Source organism: Ursus maritimus, unplaced genomic scaffold (assembly GCF_017311325.1).
Source record: "Ursus maritimus isolate PB19 unplaced genomic scaffold, ASM1731132v1 scaffold_16, whole genome shotgun sequence".
Classification (NCBI taxonomy): Eukaryota; Metazoa; Chordata; class Mammalia; order Carnivora; family Ursidae; genus Ursus; species Ursus maritimus.
Genome location: NW_024424008.1, coordinates 3,769,521 through 3,791,622, shown reverse-complemented (window position 1 = coordinate 3,791,622; position 22,102 = coordinate 3,769,521). Strand labels below are relative to the sequence as shown.

Below are 22,102 nucleotides of genomic sequence, written 5' to 3'. Positions count from 1 at the left end.
CAAACCTCCGTGCTTTGGGCAGAACCCAACCTGAGCAGCAAATGACCAAAGGACCAGCTCCAAGAGTTACCTGATGATGGATTAGAAGGTCTGGACTATAGAGAAGCATAGGGTGGCGGCGGAAGGCTGCCTGCACTACAGTCGGGGCACAGAAAGCGTTCTGTGCAGGTTAAGCACTGCAGAGAGTTTAGGATATCTTAGGGGGCCCCAGCCTCTGCCTTGGCAGGTAGGGGTGCACTCAAAGGCTTGGGAAGACACCGAGAAAGGCTGGGGGAGGGATGAACAGATGGGTCACCAATTTCCTTCTCCAGCCCGAGTCATTGCTTCAGGGCCGCATGGCTTCCCCACCCCAGCCAGGGACCCAAGCTAAGCAGCGCTAAGGCTGATAGAGGACCCGGCAGTGGGGCCAATCTCCAGGGCTCCAGGACCTCCTCCAGCATCGCTCTGCAGCCTGGAGCTGGAGGAGAAGTCAGAAGGTGTGTGATCATTTTACACACCAGGTGAATAACTGGAAATAGTAAATAGGTGTGAAAAAGACGATTTGAGGATTCATTCCCTCTTTTTAATCAGCAGACATGAACTTATCAAGGTCCATTCACCATCCTTTCGCTTAGTATTTCTTAGGAGCCCACCGTGTCTGAATGCTGTGCGGATCCGGTCTTAAACAGACAGACACAGGCCTGGCCCCACAGTGAGGACGACAGTCTACACCAAGAGACCTCCCCCAATGCAGCCCTGATATGTTTTAAGTGCTAGGATGGAAACAAGGAGAATGCCAAGTTAGAGAAAAATAGGACTGGGGGGCACCTCGTTGAGGTAGGGTGGCCAGGAAAGGTCTGAGGGGTAACGCTGAAGTCGAGACCTAAAGGACGAGCAGTAACTGATCGTCTCTGCGACCTGAGGGTCTAGTCTGAGTATCAGGCGCGCATCCATCAAGTGAGTGAATCACTAAAGCCTCCCCCGTGGGGATGACACAAAAACAGGTCCTTTCAATCAAGTGAAAGAAAAGGTCCAGAGGTGGCTACACGGAGCGTAGCGATCAGACTGCACTGACGAGTTCACGGCATGATTCCACAATAGAGCTGTGCTTCATAGGCCCGTTCACGCACACGCACACACACACGTGCATCTGTTCACTTGGACGTGTTTGCACACAGGACATATGCGCACATCAGCATGCCTACTCACACAGGCATACACACGCCCACTCACGGACACACGTGCCAGGGGCCTGGGGCAACCACATCCTATCACAGTCCAGCCAGTTACCTTTCTCTGCATGGTCACTCTGGAGGGCCGCAGTCCGGGAGAGCTGGCTGTGTAGACGCTCAATTTCTGCATCCTTCAGGGCCACCTGCTCTTGTAGCTGGGCGACCTCAGCCTGGAAGAGCAACAGAGGATCCCCAGCAGCTCAGAGGGACTACCAGACTGTGATGGAGAACCTCAAGACATTCACAGCCCAGGACCAGCGGGTCCTAGGACCTGTGGGCAAGGCAGGAGCAGAGGCCTCAGAGGCGAGCAGTTGGAGGTGCTTACTGCCCTCCCCGCAAGGGGGAGCTCTGCCCCCTGAACTCCTTCTTCCTGGCCAATCTGACCCCGCCCATGGCTGGGGCTGGTCACCTGCATCCTCCTACCTGACCAGGCTCTTTCCCTTCCCCGCCCTGAGGCCCAATCCGCACGGAGGCCTGACGAGCTGGGATGGTGTGCAATGGGACCGCTGCTGATGGGTATTCTCTTTCTGGCTGTGGTCTTCCCTCTCCCAAGAGATTCCCATTATAGCATGTCTGTGTATCACTGTGACAGGTGCACACATCTCGCATTTTCCCAGCCCGTACAGGAAGGACAGTGGAAATCAAATCACTACTGCTAGACACAGAGTGAGTGCAGAGTTCCCCCACAGGTACTCTCCCACCCATCATGCACAGCCACGGGCTCTGCCCGGCTTCCAGGCGCCCATGCACACGTACCCACCTGTCCACACAAACAGGCATTCAGGTGTGCTGAGTGGATACCCTGCTGCAGATAAAGCAGTAAGTACAGTCACGAACCCCATACGCACATTCATACACAGACGTACGTGCACCCCCCTACGGGATGGTGCCCATCTCTCTACGAAGCAGAGCAGGTTAAACTTCACACAGAACAGCAGGTGGGATTGTCCGCGCCTTCCCATTCTCAGGGGAAGATCAGAACTCTGTCGGTCCCATCCCACCGGGCACATTGGCCCTGGAGCCTAACTTGGATTCTCTCATTTCCTAGTTGGGTGACCTTAGGCAAGTTAACCTTTCCGAGTCTTGCCTCATCTATAAAATGGGGAAACTGCATTTACCTCATAGGGCCGTGGTGAGGATTAAGTAAGATAATGGTCACGGACAAATTAGCCTAATGCTCAATAGACAGTAAGTGCTCGATAAATGCTGCCACCGTGACTCCTCTTGTCGTACTCCTTTCCTTGTGGACAACCAGCTAGTTCTCCGAGCATCAAACCAAAGAAAGGAAGTAAGGACTCACTCCGGAGCCCATCTACACACAGCAGAGCCCTGTGGGATGGTGTGCAGTGGGAGGCCATCCCTCCCCGTGGGGGAGCCCAGCCACATCCCCCATTATGCCTCAAGGTTACAGAACGGGCCACCCTTTCCCACAGAGGCCGGAGTTAACCTTGAACAATTTCAAGTAACCAGATGAGCCCTGAGCCTGTTGGTGGCTCCTTGCCCAACAGGCCTTGCGTTCCGTTTCAGGACACACTGACGGGGCGCCCACTCTGCCCCGGCCCGTGCTCGCGGATTCCTTACATCAAACCCCACTCACTGCTCACAGGAAACCACGGGAGGAAGCAATATCCCTGCACGTCACTTCCGGGGAGACACCAGCACCAGTGCCTGGCATGCAAACCCCACCTGCTCCAAGCCGGCTGCTACCCACTGCAGCCCTCATGCTTCGGAGTTGACAGCATGGGTGGAGGCCGCCATTATGGGGCGAGGGCTCCCTGAGCCCACCTCAGGGTCCCTGAGTAAACCTTCCCTAATATCCCCCAAATGGAAAAGAGATGACCATGTAAAGAAAAAGGAGGCAGCAAGGGGTAGATCTCCTTACTCCAAAGCGTCCTATGGAGCGCTGCCCCTCGGCTCTGTGCTATCGACCCAGAGGCCAGAGAGCCTAGCCTGGCTATGTCCAACTGCCTGCTGAGACCCACAGCCACGCGGCAGCTCTCCACAGCTCACTGAGGGCCTCGCTGCCATGGTTGACCACCGACAGCATCAGTGGCTTCTGAAAACCTGAGCCAGTCCAAACTCTTCTCATTTCTACAAGGACCATGCTATTCTTAGAAGACAGTCTCCTAAGCTTTCTTGTACCTCCCACAACCATTTTCCCCTCTCTTTGCAGTCCGAGCGAGAGCTGGTCTCCGCAAGGAATCTGGATGCCCAACGCTTGTCTGCAGGAATAGCGGCGGATCTCAGTGATGGGGGCCCATGGAGGCAGAGCCCAGCACCTGGCACGAGGTCGTCTCTTCTCTTTGAGGCCTGCCTCTCGTGAGGTCCTCTACTTCAAACCCTATAGACTAAGTGGCTGGGCCCAACCTCCCATGTGCCAGTTTGCCAGAAATGGCAGGTGTCCCCATAGCTGGGGAGTCTTGTCTCCAACAGCCCACAAGCTACTTGACCACAAGGGCAAAGGACGCTCCTGCCACGGCCGCTGAGGCTGCAGCTGTGTGGCAAGAGGTCTGAGGCAAAGGCAGGCTAGCACCAGGCAGAGGGGTGCCCCAGCGCCCTGCAAGTACCCAGCCTCGTTAATCCCAGGGAGCGTGCCCTGCTGCTGCTGCACTGGAACCTGAAAGGCCTTCAGGGACTGACAAGCTCTACACAGAAAACTGAAGAGAACTTTCAAGAACAGTACGGGTTTTCACCGCAGGGGATCAGGATTCTATAAGGAAGAGAGCATGGTTTTGGGAATGACACAGATCCAGATCTGAACCTCACCTTGGCCACTCTGAGCCTCAGTTTCCTCACCACTAAAATGAGGATAATAAATCCATAGATCTCACTAGCTTATTTTATGAATCAAACGAGGAAACCGTGGGCAAAGGGCCTGACACGTTCCGGCACGCAGCAGGTGCCCCACACCTGGGTGGTACTAAATAGCCTGTCGTATCTCAAGGGTCTATACGCCAAGGCAAAGAGCTCAGTGATGTAAAGAGAGTTATCTGGTTTTATAAGAAGCAGTGTGTACAACTTCAGAGGCTTCCCCGAGGCAGGACTCGCTTGAGTGGAGCCCTGTGACGGAAGGTTCTGAGCTGAGAAAACCACTGCTCCCAGAACAGGAACGGAAGCAGAGTACTTACAAGGGTGCCCTTAGAGACAGAGCCGTAGATAAGCGGGTGTGCACCGCCCAGGGCTGCGCTGACTTGGTAAGATCTTGGGGAAGTTACTCAACTGCTCTGTGTCTCAGCTCCCCATCCATACAATGGCGAAGAGAATCATTTTATACAATAGGTTAGGCAGACATCGGTTATCATGTTCAGCGTTTTAACAGAGTTTTATTTCCTAGAAGGAAATATTACAAATGGTAGCTCCTGGGTGGCACAGAAGTGAACTTTATTCATTTTTTATGGTTTAAAAATCCCCTATAATGAGCATTATTTTTATAATCATTAAAAGTTAACTTAAAGGAAAAAATAAAATTACAAACTAGAAGTGAAGAAAATTCTCCAGGATTTTTTAAAACTCTAGTGAGTTTCTCATAGTCCATAGTCTCTCATGTTTCATTCCCCCTTCTGATTACCCCCCCTTTATCCCTTTCTTATGAGAAACAAACTGAGGGCCTCAGAGGGGAGGGGGGTGGAGGAATGGGATAGACCGGTGATGGGTAGTGAGGAGGGCACGTATTGCATGGTGCACTGGGTGTTTACGCAACTAATGAATCATCGAACTTTACATCGGAAACCGGGGATGTACTGTATGGTGACTAACATAATATAATAAAAAAAATTTAAAAATAAATAAATAAATAAAACTCTAGTGAGAAGTAAAAATGAAAATCTGGTAACACCCTGGGTGGCGCTGCAGAGACCTTAGTGAAATAGCAGATGTGTGTTCAGAGACCCCGTCACGCAGGAATGCTGCTCCCAGGCTGTTCCTTTCCCCCACCCTCCCAAGGCAGCCTAGCTCCCCAATTCAATAGAGACGTGATTTAGTTAAAACAATAGTCAAAGTATATTTATATATATATAAAACTCCCATTCAAGGCTAAAAATAAACCATGCCTACTTAAAAACATTATTAAAGGGACTGCTATATTTCAAATGATGCAGCCAGTATAACGCTGGCGTTCATCCCCCTTAAGACTTCTCACTTGCTCACAGCCCCTTCCTGGTCCCACGTCAGTCTCGGGCTGCTAAGGGACACAGCAGGAGGAAGGAGACCCAGCTACTCCAGCAGGGCATAATCCCAGGGGGCTTTCCCTGTGAGAAGAGCCTTCTGGATCAAAGCTGTCTGCGTGTGCACAGGGTAGGGTCGATGTGCATGTTTCCGGCGGAGGCTACTGCAAACCCCGAGCCGGAACACAGACCCTCCCCAGCAACCTCGGCGACCCTCGGAAAGCGTCAGAACTGCCTCTTACCTTAGTGGCCTTCAGCTTCCACTCATACTGATTCCGTTCATTCTCCAACTCTTCCACCTTGATTCTGAGGTGCCTGAGCTCTTGCAGTAACTCCTAGAGGGGCGAGGGACAGAAACAGCGTTCTGACGGTGACAGAGCACGACGCTCCCTGGATCTGTAACCCTGGCGAGGCTCATGCAGAGGGTGCCAGGGGCAGGAGCACCGCGTCATGCCCCACACCGCGGTTCGACTCTTGAACCATGGTCCCGTGCCAGGAAAAGCTGTTTGGGCCATTAGAGAACAGGAGCCAGGGACTTTCAGGCACAGGAGGGGAAAACGTTCCTCGTTTTAGAACCTGCTCTGCGTGCCCCTCTCTGACATCCACGTTCTCCGCGGGGTGTGCCCAGATCATGCACAGTGTGTGAGGCCAGGACAGGTAGGACTCGGGAGCGAGAGCAACAGAGACGCCAAAATGAGACAGCTTTATACAGAGTATCGGGCAGCAGGCGAGGTGGGAGCCTCTCTCTGTGCTGGGAGGTCGGAGCCTGGAAGGCTCCAAAGAGGAAGGGACAACCAGCAGGACAGAAAACACTAAGAGGCCAAATGCCAAATATAGAGCCAGGCTAGTGTTCCGGGGCAGGAGAATGGGTCCCCTTGAAGGAAGGAGGGAGGGAGAAGGCATCCCAGCAGAGGGCAGACGCAGGAGGCAGAAAGGGAGATGGGCTGTGGGGCTGGGCAGAGGATAGGTGGCACGCAGTGGGAGGTGAGGCCAGAGAGATAAGGTGGGGCCCTCCTGGAAAGGCTTTGGATGAGGATACAAGGAGCTCAGATGCCATTCTTTGGCCAGTAGGGAGCCACTGAAGGTGGCTGAATGAAGAAGGGGTCATTGAACGACTTGCCCGTGGTGAGTCAGGTTTGTTTCTTCTGACTACAGGGCCCTTGCTCTCTAAACTACCCTTTTACCAACGATGACACGGCTAAGAACCCTTGTCCCAAAACAAGGCTCCTTTAACGGACCATTGGTCCTGCTGAGTGGTTCCTATCAGAAAAATTAGTCTGAAAGTGATCAATTCCAGACTTGCTGAACTCCAGATTCCCACAGACTCCCTACTTAACACCTGCACACAGGCGTCGGGACGGTCGTGGCCCAGGTGGAACACTTAATTCCCCCTTGTAGACATTCCCGTCCCACTAAACAGCATCTCCGCGTACCTACTCGCCTGTGCCCGAAACCTGGGGCCCATTCTCGGCACCTCGCTCTCCCCCACAGATGTAATCCATCCCCAAGCCTTCCTAATTCTACCTCCAGGGGAAGGAATCTCTCCTATCTCCCCAGCTCGTGTCCACGGCCTGGGCAGTCTCTCCAGGGCCTGCTCCTCTGTCCTCTTGCCCTCTTGAAGCCCCTGACCCCCACAGCATCCAGGGGAACAAGACGATTAAAGCACACCCCTGCTCCTCAAACCTCCTCAGCTCTCATCAGCACTGCCCTGCCTGACCCCCTGCCCTGCCTGCCTCTCGGTATTACCCTCTCCCGGTCAGGCCCCAGCCACACTGGCTCCTTTTAGTTCTTCACCGTGGCCGTCACGCACACAACTCCCTCCTGTCTGGAGCCGTCTGCCGGGTTCATTCCTGCCGACCGGACCTCCACACTCTCCCGGGGCCCCCTGGGGCCCTCCTACACCATTTGCAACCAGACATTTACTGATACGATGGCTCACGGCTGGCTCTCCCCCTACACTGAGAACCTCGTGAGGGGTCTGCTACCTCCAAGTCTGTTTCGCTCACTTCTGGAACACAGCAGGTGTGCATTACTGCCTGATGAACGAAATGTGAAATTCAATTCAGCATTTAACTGGCCTGGAGCTGAGACAATCCGCCAAAAAGTCACACTGCTTACCCTTGAATGTTGTAGGGTAATTCATCAAGATTTTCTCACAGGTAAGGAAAACATTTTTTTGATACCCTTAAAAAAAAATGTCTTCCAAGCAAAGATCATTACACCCACAACCTGCAGCCTTAGACTTCAAGGCCCGGTGGGACGTGCAGCTGATCAGGATGGTTCGGGGAGCACATTTCTGGCCCTGCCTGAGAGACCACCGCCAGGGGACACAGAGCACGACACAGCCAGGCTCTGGTGACCTCTTGGGCACATCCTCCTCTTTCTAGGTTGTCTGCTGCCCATCATTGGCTATAAACACTGGTGCAAATTTTAGCCTCTTTTAGACGTCTTTCTGGAGTGACCCACTCAACATGGGGTACGCCCAGCACCTTCTCAGCACTTCCCTATCCAAATCCACACTTATATCTGGACTCTCATTTTTTTTCCCCTCTTATTTAAGGTAGAAGGAAATCTCCCCCCAACCTCAACTCCCCTGCCCCTAAGCTCCTCCCCTAATGCCTGAGTCTGGGTAGAAGTGCCCCACGTTCCACAGTGGAGTATGGATCGTGGTAACTACCCACAGAGCCGAGGCAGACCCTCTGCAGTGCTCATGGCTACTGTGACCTTGACCTTCCCTCAGGCTTTCAAGTCCTCTTTGACAGTGGGTCTCGGGGACACACGTCATTTCCATGCAGCTTCCATCACCAGGCCCAGCCAGGGCACACACGACCCAGTCCCACCGGTGTGAGGGGCCAAGTCCAGGACACCAATCAGATACACTCCATGGGGCCCAGAGGTTGTCAAATCCCTCTAATGTGCTTAAGGGGGAAATTTTTCCTAGACATTCAGATGATGACCTCACGGTCATAGCAAATGGAAATTTGTGTTCTATTTTCTCACTGGGATCAACTTCTTTAAAAATAAACTTGAAAGGATTCTTTCATGATGCTATATTTTCTTTAAAAAAAAAAAAAATCCTGGGGCGCCTGAGTGGCTCAGTCAGTTAAGCGTTTGCCTTCAGCTCGGGTCACAATCCCGGGGTCCTGGGATTGAGTCCCCTGGGCTGAGCAGGGAGCCTGCTTCTCCCTCTGACTCTCCCCCCCCCCGGCTTATGCTCTCTCTCTTGCTCTCTCTCAAATACATAAATAAAATCTTTAAAAAAAAATCCCATGAAATGGAACTTTAATCAATCTCCCAGCCCAGGGGGAGAATCAATACCTGAATCATGTATGGGAAGGGGACTCCCGTGGCTTTCTTTTGCACGAATGCCCCATCCCTCAGGGCACCTGACACACCTCATTCCCAGATCTGCGGAAGACGAGTGCCACCATCTGTCCGAGGGCTGGCCTCACTTGTTCAGACCCTGCTCAGCGAGGGTCACAGAGCTCAGCCTCCAGGGACCAAGGGAGCCGTGTTAAGCCACTGCACGCACTGGTGGTTAGGAGAAACCCCAGCCCCTCCACCCGTGAAATGCCCCCACACGCATGCTCTGATATACTTAAGTGTGGTTCCTACAGGTGACCCCTCCCAACAGGCACAGTCCTGGCTGCAGGGCGGGGGCTCGGCCGCGCCATCACCGGCGGCACTGTCACCGGCGGCACTGTCACCAGCCGCCGCCTCGTCAGGGTAGCCCCTGCCGAGTAAGAGGCGCTCCTGGATCTGCCTGTGGATGTCCAGCTGCAGCCTACACATCTGCTCCTGCAGCTCACTGATCACATTCAGAACTGACTGCAGGGAGGGAGAGAGAGGAGAAAAGGCGCTCAGAGTCAGTCAGCTCTCAGACACAGGTCCTGGCGAGAGCGGCCCAGGAGGAGGGCGGCACGCAGACGGTGAGCAGCAGGTGGCCCCAGGGGTGACCGCCCACTTTCCGCACAGGAACCGAAAGACACAGCCTTTTTCCTGAGACCTGCCCCATGGATGGGGCTGCGCCGCACTTTGAACGAACCCCCAGCAGCTCCCCAGTGCCACACTGGGGGGCCCTCCTTGCACATCGGCAATGACGCACAGGGCCTGGTGAGAGCAGACAGGCACGCATACAGACGCAACCCCTCCCACACACGCGACAGGTGCCAGCCGCCCCCCAGCACACCGCACACGTATGCACACTAACACGGCCGACTGACCTCTCCCTCACACCCCGTACCAGACCTCACTCCTTACCTGCCACTCCAAACCACACTCCTCTGCAGCCTCGAGAACATCTTGGCCTTTTATGGCAACTTTGAAAAATAACTGCAATCCCTGCACATCACAGCTGCTCAGTTGTAAGTTGCACTTGCTCGCGGCTCTACAGGGCTTTCCTTTTTCTGCTCCAGAGACGCTTAGTCACCCGTGGCCACAGCAAGCAGGGGTGCTCACAGGCGAGTGGGGAGACACACACATCACCACGACAGGCTGTAAGGGCCACCACCCAGAAAACACAGGGCTTCCAGGGAGCAGAGTGACTAGTTCCGCCAGGGTAGAGAGGAAGGGATGGCGTGAGTCCAGGTGATGACGGCAGGCACGGGGTGGGAGTAAAGGGGAGAGCGAGCCATGAGCCTGGGTTAACACCATAGATGACGGTGTCACTCGTGGCAGCAAGAACCCGAGAGGCTGGGGGAAGCTGCGAGCAGCCTCTAGCAAGGGGATGTGGACTTAAGGGAACACCTGGAAACAGCAGAGCAGAGCCCTGGGTGGACCGGGGCAGGGGGTCAGCCAATGAAACTGCTTAGGTCTCCCCGCCCCGCTTACTGATATTCTGAGCACCGGCGTCTGGTACTGGGGTCTGCTACGGGCACCATGGGAACTGCCCAGGTGGGCCAGAAGGAAATTGTCCATCCTCACCAAAGACAATGGTGTCTGAGAAGACAAAGTCCCACCCATATCTTGTTTTATAATTCCCTGCTCCAATGTAGATGGGAAACAGGGTCTGAGTGGCTGTTTGGGGCGGAGAGGGCACCAACTCTCCTCTCTGCTGATGCGATTTGGACTGAGGTCTGAGCTGCAGTCCTTGCCCACAGAAGCAGGCCCCTGGCCTTGCAGCCACTTTCCCTGTGACTCAGCCCCCCCCAAACTGGCCCCCACACAGCCCCGGCTGTCTTCCCCCAGGACCATCTAACAAGACATTTTTCTACCAAGACCAGAGGACTGGGCTGAGAAATCAAGGTGAGTCTTATGGGCCTCAGTGCCCTGGACCTCAGACCTCTACCCAGCTCCACTGTTACTGGTCCCTGCACCCTGATGGCCATGCACCAATGGGCTGGGGCCACACCTGCCCTCTGTGTTCTTATCCGCAGGCCCAGTGCAGACCCTGGGCTCTGACTTGGCCTGTGCTCCGTTTACCACCAGCTTCCAAACCCCTTGCTGGCTTAGTGCACACGCCTGACAAAGCCAGAGGATTCCCGCCTGACTAGCCTGAGCCACCGGGCATCACAGGGCAGCTCTGTCTCTACTGCCCATGGACTTGGCCACCACTGGGAGGTGCTCCATGGGGAAAAGACAGTCTACTTCAGCTTGTTCATGCTTTCTCTTCTGAGAAGTCTCAAAGTCTTTTGGTACTTTAACCACGTAGCAGGCAGGACCAAGAAGCTGTACAGGAGGAATTAGGAGGGAGGAAAGGCACTGGAATTGGCAGCCAAGGTGGGGGAATTCGCTAAGCACAAAGGAACGTTGAAGGTCAGGCAGTCTTAGATGAGTAACAGCAAGGTGAGGGAGATCTTCCCAATGGCCTTGATCTCTGTAAAGCAGGCAAGGCTACCTTCTCAAAGGACACAGCAGTGAAACACAACAGGGTACAGATTTCGAGTGGTCACTGTGAGGCACGAGAAGAGGAAAGGCAGGTGTGGATAAAAGCAATACTGAGGAGAAGGGGAGATGGACCTGGCAATTCATTAGCATGGAGGCCACTTTTCTAAAAATTGTACATCTAACCCTCTAACCAAGAGCCCTGGGGCAGAAGGAAGGACAGCAGGTTAATCAAGGATGGAGCCAAAAGCAATCCCTCAAGGTAACGTGAGCCTCTACCTCCCCGAAGAGGGAGGTCAGCCCGCTATGGGCAGCCGCGCCGTGAGCAGCCCCGGCATGACGCAGGCGAAGTGTGCGAGCTGCAGACTCGTGCAGACTCGTTTTCACTTCTGTGGAAATGAGGGTCTATCTCAGGGTTACCGTGAGGGGTTAATCAAGTGAGCCCTAGGTGAAGCACCTGGCACAGGGCCTGGCACAGGGCCTGGCACACGCGGGGCATCTGATAGATGTGAGTTCACTTCCCTCCTCTGCTTCTCCTTTGCCAAGTGTTCGATCCGTAAGAAAGGAACTGGGTGAACAATGGAAAACACCTAATGGTCATGGGACACAGTTAAGGCCCATGGCATTGATCGTGGACAACAAAGGCCCAGCGGCTCTGCACTCCCTGGCATGCTCACCTTACTGGCCATTCTTTTCCAGAATCTTTATTTAGTCCCTTATGCACTGGCCCTGCTCTTGTCTTTAGACCTGCTGGTCTCTCTTATAGAAGCTTCTAGAATTTCACTGCCCTCTTCCTTCTTTTGTTCTCTCTATTGCTAAACCTCTCAAATGAAGAGTCCAGACCTGTTGTCAGATTTCATCACCCCCATCCATCCCCCGCCCCCCGCCCCGCCTCCAGGCAGACAAGGTCTGTCTCCACCAGGCGGGGCACCTCTCTTCCTCAGGGTCCTCTTCCTGGTCAAATCACAGCCATGTTCCTGTCCTCAAGCTGCCTGGCTCTGTCTCAAAGTGCTTCCTTCCCTACTGTTAGTGATCTTCCACGCCTCAGGTTCTTCTGACCCCTTTCACCCTCTTCCTGCCCATCTAGCCATCGCTCCCGTCTAGGAAGGTTTTTATGGATCCCAATGTCGGCTGATCCAGTCCGGCTTTCTTTGGTTTCACATCATCAGAGCTTCAAGACCTTCTAGAACAGCTTCCACATTATACGTTAAAAATGCTGAACAGGCAGGACGGCTAAGGGCAGAGGATTATCACCCTCTCCAATACATCCTCCTAGAGATGGTCTCTAGGTGCTATGATCACCGGGTACCTCTCTTAGCACCCATCCTGTTTCCTCCAGCTCACTCTCCAGACTCCCTGGGCAGAGTGTGCGCAATTCCTCTCAAAGTCCGCGTCTACTCGGTCTACCCTGCATGATGCGTCCCTGGCCCAACACACGAGGTCAAGTTGATGTAACTCGCTCTTAACCAACGCAATCCCTACTTCATCTCCTAGCCTCCCACAAACCATCATAGGGTCAACCCCAGCCTCAACAGACCAAATTTCACAGAACCTGGCTAACTTTCTTGGCCATGATGGGGCGGGGGGTAGAAAATGGTAAACTCCTAGTTTGCTAGTAACTCACCTCATTTCCTGGGTATTTTAAAATTCACTTACAACAAGCAGTTTGGGGACCAGGGCCCTAAGTTCTTTGTGCCAGAGGCATTGTGGGAATCGAGCCCATTCTCTCTTTGATCTTCTTCTGGAGAATGTAACTTTTAAAGTCTCTCTCCCATCCCTGGCACTGTCCTTCTGTTCGGGGCTCGCCCTTGCTGGCGCTGCTCACACAGCCACACCCTGCTGGGTCCTTTCCAGCTTTTATACGAGCCCCTCTCGGGATGCCTCTAAGCTTCTCCTTTTTGTCAGTGTTATTTGAGACTGCGGTCAGAAATCACATTATTTTTAAGTTCAACATTCTTGAGTCATCTTCTGTGTTATTTCTGAACTTTCGAAGCTATGATTTACCAAAGCCTATAGCGCACGTGTGTCCATGCCCGGCTCCCCTGTCTCGCTCTATGGACTCACAATACAGTGGCTGCTCTCTCTCAAGGTACCCGATGCTTTGCCCTCATAAACCAGTCTTCCCTCTGCTGCAACATTACAGCCAGAGTGGCAGTTTCCCAGGGTCCTTCTCTGCCCCCCTGGGTAAAACAAGTAAGGGGTGGGGCACCAAAAGCCAACCTCTCAAATACTTACGTGTTGTGCTGGAGGAGACTTTGGGGAGCCATGCAAACTGCTGCCCGCCTCCACGTGTCTGGGGATCTGTATCAGAGCACGCCTATTTTCCTCCTCGGCTTAGGGGGACTGTGTGCTGCACCCCAACCCTTCTGGGACACTGCCCTCCCACTCTCCTGACCCACGTGTTATTTTCCAGGGCGTCCATCCTCAGGCTCAGCATTTCAGTGGACTTTTAGACTTCTTTCTCTCCAGGGCTGGCCCACCTCCCCTCTCAACAGGTCTGTAGCTCCCCCACCGGGCAGACCCTTTTGTAGCTGTGTCCCATTCTTGGGTCCCGCGTCACGAAGTCCAGGTGACATTTCTGAGGTTCTACTTGCCACTCTGTATTGTACCCTCAGCTGGCTTTATTACTCCTGCTTCACTAACCACCAAAGTCCTTCTTTGTGGTTCTTTTCTATGTGAAACCACCGAGCACCTCCCATAATCATGGTCTTCTCTACCCCTTCTTACCTGTTAAACTTGCTCACAGTTTTCCTTAGTTCTCTTTCTTTCTCGTCCTTCATGCTCAGTTTAATACTGGGCTGGCATTTACACATCACTGATGGGAACATAATCTCTATGCTCCACAGGACAACGTGGACATATCTGTCAAGATTTCAGATGCCTGCAGCCTTTGGCCCATGGACTGCACCCCACTATCCTCACACACGTGCAAGATCATTCACAGAGGTGTTCTTTGTGATAACAAACACTTAGAAACCACTTACATGTCCAGCAGAAGAGGACAGGTCAAGCAAATTAGGGCACAGTCAGATAATGAAGTAATACGCAGATATAAATAGAAATACATTTTTTAAATGTGGTTGGTATGAAATAAACTCCGAGAGTGCTAAATTAGAAGGTCTAGACGTGTACAAAAATGAGGGCGAGAATATGTGTATGTGTGTGTGTAACTCTCTCTCCATGTAAACCGGCTCGCCCGCGCGTCACTCTGGGAGGATACAAACAAACTGACCACAGTGTTCCTGACGGTGGGCGCGGGGGGCATGGAAGGGGACTTTCTGCTGCATATACCTTTATGAACTCTTAATTTCTGAATTGTGGGAATGTACTTCCCATGCTAAAAAAAAAAATCAGTAAATAAAACAAAATAAATAAAATAAAAACCGTAAGATTCCCCCGCTCAGGCCAGTTCTTCCCGGAGCAAATACCATCTTCTCAGCCCCTGCTCTGTGCTCCAAGTCCATCCCTCTGGTTGCCCAGCTCAGAAATCAGAGTTCCTCCCTTCCAAGGTGCGAACCACAGGAAGGAAGAAGGATGATACCACCACCCGTGCTGTAAGATATTCCGTCTAAAGCCTCTTTCTGGTTCTCTTCATACTTGTGTATACCTCTGATCAACAGGGCTGACTCCGCTTTCCAGACCCTGCTCCCTTCTTTACAGGATGCTCTGGGACTGCACGCAGACCCACAGAGGGATCTGCTTCAGGCCCCCCTGCAACTCCAGTGTGGGGGAAACTAGACTCCCTTCTCCAAGGAAGACACCTCCTGAAGGACGTGCCTGTGACACGGTGTGCCACCCAGAGGGTTCCCTTTGCCTCTGGCTCTTTTATGTTCCATCCTCCTAATTCTGGTATTTACTTTCCATGGCAGCCATTCCTCCTCTGCAGTCCTGCTTCTCAGGAGTAAACCTAACTGAACCAAGCCTGGGTCTCCTGAAATGACCCAGAACCACTGCAAAAGGCTCAGGAGGAAAGGCAAACGGAAACCCAGTTTTCCCCCACATCTCACCGACAGATTCCTAAGGAAGGCCGGCTGCCACGATGGTTTCAATCTGACAAGAAACCTATACCTTGAAGTCCTCAGGTTTCTAGACAACCATCTAGAATCACTTCCGTAACTTTCTACAGGCAGGATACAGGCTTGGGGGGGACGGGACACCAGAGCCAGACAGAAAAAAGCAGCCTGCATGCTCTTGTTAACAGCATCCTTTTTTAATTTTCACTGAAACATAAAATGGAATTTGGGGATAAAGCCTGAACTACACAGAGGAAACTTCAGATCCAGCTACCCCGGAAAACAAACAAAACAAAGAGAAAGGTCCTGCCTTTCCAAACCACAAGCCATGAGGCCTTGGGCTAAGTATATTCACTGGAAAAAACCCAGCAGCAGTGCAGGCTGGGAAGCAGCATTCCCCTTATTCATGTAGCCTCTGGTGACCTTAGCTAAATGCCCCCCCTCGGACACGTCCACACACGACGATGGGGCAGCGGTAGCAGCGGCCCCGTGGTTTTAAGCCTCCGGTGCTCCAGAGGGCTGCAAGGAGTCGCGGAGCCTCTGAGCACACCGGCAGAGATTATGCTCAGGTCTAAGAAGGAGAAATGCGTGTCAGGTCACGTGGCTGTTCATGGCGTATCGCAGGTTGGAACAGCCTAAAAAAATTCCTCCACATAGAAACCTAATGTTTGTACTAGCAACTGGGAAGGGCTGTTATCTGGTAGGACTGAGGCCAGCGGCAAAGGGTCCATGTCGTCTCAGGCATGAATGGCCTGATGGAACACAAAAACAAAAAATTCTGATCGAAACATAATCCCTCAGAAAAGAAAAAATAAAGCAAACAGCAAAATGAGTGCTTGCTTTAGTGACACTTGGCCCGGAAGCAGGAGCCCTCCTTCCATCCCGTCTTCCCCAGAACGGAACTCAGCTGTCCCAGGTTGGTACTAACTCCGCGTTCTCTCCTGGATGGACTCACGCCCACCCGCGTGCTCCCTACACGTCAGAACCAGGCACGTGACCCAAACCGGCCCCACGAGATGCAGTCCTGGGGCTTCTGCTGGACCTCTGAGAAAGAGACTCTCTCTGCAGGGGCTGTCTGGCAGGTGGGTTCTAGAGCTGCTGGCGGCCATCTACGTCACCACACGGGGAGACTTCCCGAGAATAAGGCTAAGGCAAAACCAAGCCATAGACTAAGGCCGGTTTTTAATGACATTGTGAGGTCTCCTGGATCTAGATACTGGACTTTAAACCCCAGACGCGTCAAGTTGTGTGACCTAATAACCTCCCGTCTTTACTTATTTTTTTTAGAATTTAAGTGGTTTTGAGTTGTCTCTACCACTTTAAGACGTCTCAGAGTTTACTGAATTCTGCTCCCAGAGCCTTAACATATGTTCACATGTAATCACACAGCTTGAAACATTGGTAAAAAAAACAAAAAGAAAAGAAAACAAAACAAAAAAACCAACAGAAGAAAATAACAACAACAAAAACCCTCTGAACCTAGAGACATTTCCGTTTCCTTCCTTCTGAACATTTAAGAAGCAAAGTCTATTCAACTAACACTTCACCCAGATTAGCTTTCAGTCTGCGTGACCTCTGCAGTTTTTCAATGTATCTTAATCTACGTTTCCATCTGCAGCATGCTTAAGGACACAATCGGTAAGCAATTGATAAAAGCTAGCTGTTACTACGTGTCCAACACTATGCTAAGGACGACACACGTGGTATCATTCCCTGCTCAGAACCAGCCAGGAAACCACAAGTTACTCTCTCCATTTTACAGAGGAAGAAGCAGAGGTTACGTGACTTGCCTAAGATCTCAAAGCTAATGAGTAGCTCAGCTTGCATTACAGGTGGAACACCTGGTTGGAGGGCCTGCGCTCTTAATCACTAGAAGACACTGTCTTGAGAGTTCTTTTGGCAACGTTACTTACCAACAAGCAGCTTCTCAAAAGCAATGCACAGAATTTTCCACATATCAGATGTGTCTCTATCATCAGTGTTAACCCAGTAAACACAGAAATAGGGCAGGTTTCAGTGCACACTAATGGCGGTGCTTAATAGAAAGGAACAAGATCCACTTCCAGATTTTGGAGATTCCTAAATGGGGCTGTGTGTGTGAAGATAACCAAGGACCTACATTGTGCCAGATACTGTGACAGGGACTGAACTTTTGTGATTTGATTTGGACTTCACACAGTTACCATTGTACAGATAAAGAAACTGAAGTTCAGAGAAATTAAGCGGCTAGCTTATTGAATGAAGTTCAAAGATCTGTTAAGCGGTTAGGTCAGTAATTGAACCAAGGTGCTTCTAAACCGAAAGCCTATCTTCTTTTCCCATCTTATATCACCAGGTGCAAATAGGGGGACTTAGGTAGAGAGGTACAGGGAAGGTGGTTATCTAAGGTTAAAACAGGATATTCTCTCTCAACAAAAGCAGCTCTGAGCCTAGAATTTGTCCAAAACATTTATCCCAAAAAGGAGTCTGGTTTGCTCTGGCCAATGGCATTATGGACCCCAAAATAAAAACAGGAACAATGCAGGAAAACATTACATGGGCTCCCTCCTATGACTTATCAGGAGAAAAGAAACACATAATCTAAGGGCTCCATCTGGGTCTGTGAAATGCATTCCTTTGATATGGGGACAGTGGCCTCCTGGGCAGTGGACTTCATCCCAGTACATGGTCATTACCTTCGCTCTCACAGAGGACATATTGGGTCCCTTCACATCTTGTCTGATCCTTTCCCCCTTACTGCTTCCCTTTCCATCCTTGTCAGCAGCTTGAGGGAGGATAAAGCCCTAGAGCCAAAACTGGGTGGTTTGGGCATGGCTGAAATTTGCAGCCACAGCAAAACATGATAACTTGGTATTAACAGATCATTGCGTCTCTAGTGCATAGATGCTTGTGGCGCCCAGTTGCTGCCCGGCTTGGGGTTGACCAGATGGCCTGAGTCCACATTAGGCTAGCTTTCTCTGCTCTGAGTTTAGCACAGTATGGATCCCCACCCCCTCCAGAATTTAGTGTATCACACCCACCTCTGCTTTTCTCTGCTTCTCCTCCTGATCTCTCTGTTCCTTCTCCATGCCAACCAGCTTGAGCTTCAACTCAGACACTTCAGTCATCAGATCGAGCTTCTGGGTCTCAAGAGATGTGCGGCTTAGCAGCTCCTGCAAGCAAAACCAGATCTCAAAATCACAGCCCCCATGGCAACAAGGGCAACTGTAGCTCCATCCAGAGTGCAGAAGGCAATCTCTAAGTTGTACGCTGCACAACAGAGTTGAGACTGCTGCATGTGAGCCACGGGTCTAGTAGGGACGGACCTGGGCTGCTCCTGGGTCACTCAGAGAGAGCACAGCCCCTGCCACTACCCATTGTGTTCTGAAAAACGATGGGAACCATAGCTCTCAAAGACACGTTTGCCTCTAGAAACCATTATTTCCAAATATAGAGAAATGGACAGTTTTGTTCAAAGACCTAAATTTCTCCACCTCTATATTTAAGGCAAACCAGCAGGTCCTCTCAACTAAAACAAATGAACAAACAAATCAAGCTTACATTAACAATATATTTTTCAAAACCAAGGATTCCAAATCACCTCCTGGGCTGAACGTTCAGCCCATGTCCTCAACAAATTTCATTGTAAGGTTTCATGACAATGAGCCTAGAAGGGAGCTAGAGCATAGAGCAGATATTCAATGAGTATTTATTGAATGATTAGAATCTTATCTATGTGATATGGATTTTTCCTAGCCCATGTGCTATGGAGCTTTCTGAGCCACTAGGGGATTAAGTAGGAAGACTGTCCTTTCCTTACTGTAAGGCTGGACCAGGGGAGGTTTTAAGTCCTGCCATCACTAGAACAGTAACAGACAACAACCTGCCATTAACACATACACTTAATAAGCATAAATAAGACAAAAAAACAAAGGTGAGAGACAAAATAGCTGCTGGGAACTACTAGGGATTACAAAGGTCCTCAAAAACCACGAGCATTCCCAAAGTCCAGGGGTAACACTTCCCCACTGGCAAAAGGCAATGGTCCATGAGCTCCCAAATCTGGGCACATGGTAGACACTGGCTACGCAGTTCCCAGCAAAGAGACTGGAATATGGGGATTCGGAGACTCCAGCCAAATGAGCAGCCAGAAAAGATACACTATCCTGTCACAGGACGAACATTCTCTATTCTCTTGGGCAGCCCAACCCAAGTACCAGAATGGTGATCAACAGCTATGATTTCACATACTCTGAACTGTCCTCAGACCATAAACCAAACCACACAGGACCAAGATTTTAACTGGGAAAGGCCCTCAAAGCCAAGCTACAAGCTCTCCATCTGTTAATGTGAGGGGACGAGTATCTAGACGTTCAGCAGAAATGAGCTCACTGAGCAGGGGAAGAAGAGGCCGGCTCTTCCTGTTTCAGCTCGACTCGAAGCCAGCGTATAGGGCAGAGGCAGCAATGCTCAATGCGGAACGGCAGGTGACTGGGTCCTGAGGAGTCTGCCAGGTGAATGTGTGTAAAGCTGGAGGGGGAAGGAGAGCAGACACACTGATTCAGTGAGAGCCTGCTCTGCGCCAGACCCCGCCGGGTACTTTGCATACATGCTCTCAAAAACCTTCCTCGTGATCTGACAGTAAATATTATCCTAATTTAACAGAGGAGCAACCAGGCCCAGAGACTGGCCTGTCTTGGCCAAAGACACATGCCACTCAACAACAGCCGAGTCAGTTTCCAAACCAAAGTCTGTCGCACTCCAAAACTCATTTCTGTCTAACGTATCACACTGTTTCCCAAACAAAGGAAGAAGTCCAAGAATTTTAAGAAAAATAACAAAATACGTGCTGAAAAAAGCCAATCAACAAATATTCACTGAGTCAAGGAAACTGTCAAATTGTCAAGATTTTTTTTTTTTTTAAGATTTTATTTATCCACTTGAGAGAGAGCGAGCGCGAGCGGGGTGAGGGGCACAGGGAGAAGGAGACTCCCTGCGGAGCAGGGACCCCCCCCCATGTGGGGCTTGATCCTGGAACTCCAGGATCATGACCTGAGCTGAAGGCAAACACTTCACTGAGCCACCCACACACCCCGCAAACTGTCAAGATTTTGTTGAGCACACACTTTCTACCAGGGCCTGGCGCTGAGGCTACCTTAAGATGCACTCCTCCCTGACACTAGCTACTCACTCCCGCCTCCCCCTCCTCCCCGCTTCCTTCCACCTCCACCACCTCATTCTGTGTTTCCCTCTCCATCCTTTCATATACCTGCTTTGTTCCAAAAACGATCTGAGGCAGTATGAAAAATGGACAATTTCAGTTAACATGTGAAATCATAAAATGAAAGCAGGTAGGAAAAGAAGTTAAAGCCAGAGCCACGGTTGGTATAAAAGGTCTACCCGAAGGTTCTGAGGACTGCTAGAGGTGGACCGCACTGCACACAGGAGCTTTCCAGCCACCAATGCGAAGAAAAAGTAGAGCAATTCTACAAATCAAGGTCCAGCACACAACTGCTTTGGAGCACTGACAACGGAGAAAATACTCTTCCATGAGACTTTAATCATTCACTCAACAAATACGTTCTTAAATATCTACCAGATGTCAAGGCCTAGGGATACGACCGTTGAAAACACGGCCCCCTGAGTGCTTGACTATCTTAAGACGCAGTTTGTCTACTCACTACATTCAGGACACTGCGTTGCTTCAAAAAAGCCTCAGAATGTATCTCTCTTGAAAATTTAAGAACCTACTCTATTTCCACTCTTGTCAAAATCCCTCTAGCTGTTTTACTTGGTCACACCCACGTTCCAGCTGACGAGGCTAATAATCTAAGTGGTCGTACTAAAGCTCCAACAGCCCCTCCAGGTGGTCATGTCATGTTCCAAACGGTCACCCTGACGTAGCACGCGGGCATTCCAGTTATTAGCGATCATAGTCCAGCTACTCTATTAGCATAAGCCTCTACCTTTCATTAAGGTCACCGCTCATCCTTGTCCTAAGTACTGTCCTACTCCCTGAACTCAAAATCAGCCTTCCACACGCTCATCCCGGTCCGGCTCCACGTCCCATCTCCAGGCCCGCATGGCCTCCAGGCACTATTATGTGCTATACCCCCCACCATGTGTGTCCTAAGAGGGCTTAACTACCCTGCATTTTCAACTGTTCCTTCTCCTTCCAGCCTAAACTGATCCTGACTTTGACGTCCTTTGACTGACCGTTCCCAGTCACCTCAAGCAGAGTCCACTCTGCTCCGACAATCCATCTTACTGGACAACTTTCTCCCTGCTTCCAGACCACGACTGTCCTTACTGACCACCTACGTCTGCCCTCCTCTTCTAAGGCAGCACCATTCAGTTGTAGCAACTTCTCCCAGACATCCAGAACCCAAGAGTTTTTGTCAGCTTTTGTCCAGACCGTCAGGGCTTTTATCTCTAGGTAGTTTGGGCACATTCCATTTCCTCAGTAACTCTGACATCCTTGTTAGTCTGCCCATATCCACTCTGGCTTCACCTTTCTTGACCACAATGCCAACGGGCTTTGCTTCCACTTTGCCTCAACTTCTCCGCGGGATGGTCACCACTTGGCCCTCACCTTTGTCCAGAATGCGTTCACTCTGCTTCTAAAATCTTCAGCTCTGAAATGGTCTCCTCTGGCCACAGTCCTCTGACCTTTAAACTTTCTCAATTAGCGACTTAAATAATCTTTAATTTCTTCTTCTGTGGCCACTAGTTTATCAACTACCATTAAGTAATATTTGCCTCCTTATCCATTTCTTTTTTTTTTTTTTTTAAAGATTTTATTTATTTATTTGACAGAGATAGAGACAGCCAGCGAGAGAGGGAACACAAGCAGGGGGAGTGGGAGAGGAAGAAGCAGGCTCATAGCGGAGGAGCCTGATGTGGGGCTCGATCC

General features: G+C 51.1%; 1 protein-coding gene across 7 annotated transcripts in view; it reads right to left on the bottom strand.

The window, feature by feature from the left end:
- The window catches only part of PPFIBP2 (PPFIA binding protein 2), a 141,115-nt gene that overhangs the window by 28,618 nt on the left and 90,395 nt on the right, over positions 1–22,102 (bottom strand). For all 7 annotated transcript variants that reach the window (XM_008683817.2, XM_008683819.2, XM_040630741.1 and 4 more), the window contains 3 exons: positions 18,231–18,362; positions 5,617–5,709; positions 1,270–1,381 (listed from right to left, as the gene is read on the bottom strand). In XM_008683817.2, coding sequence (XP_008682039.2) covers positions 1,270–1,381; positions 5,617–5,709; positions 18,231–18,362 — 337 coding nt within the window. The remainder of the gene's footprint in view (positions 1–1,269; positions 1,382–5,616; positions 5,710–18,230; positions 18,363–22,102) is intronic.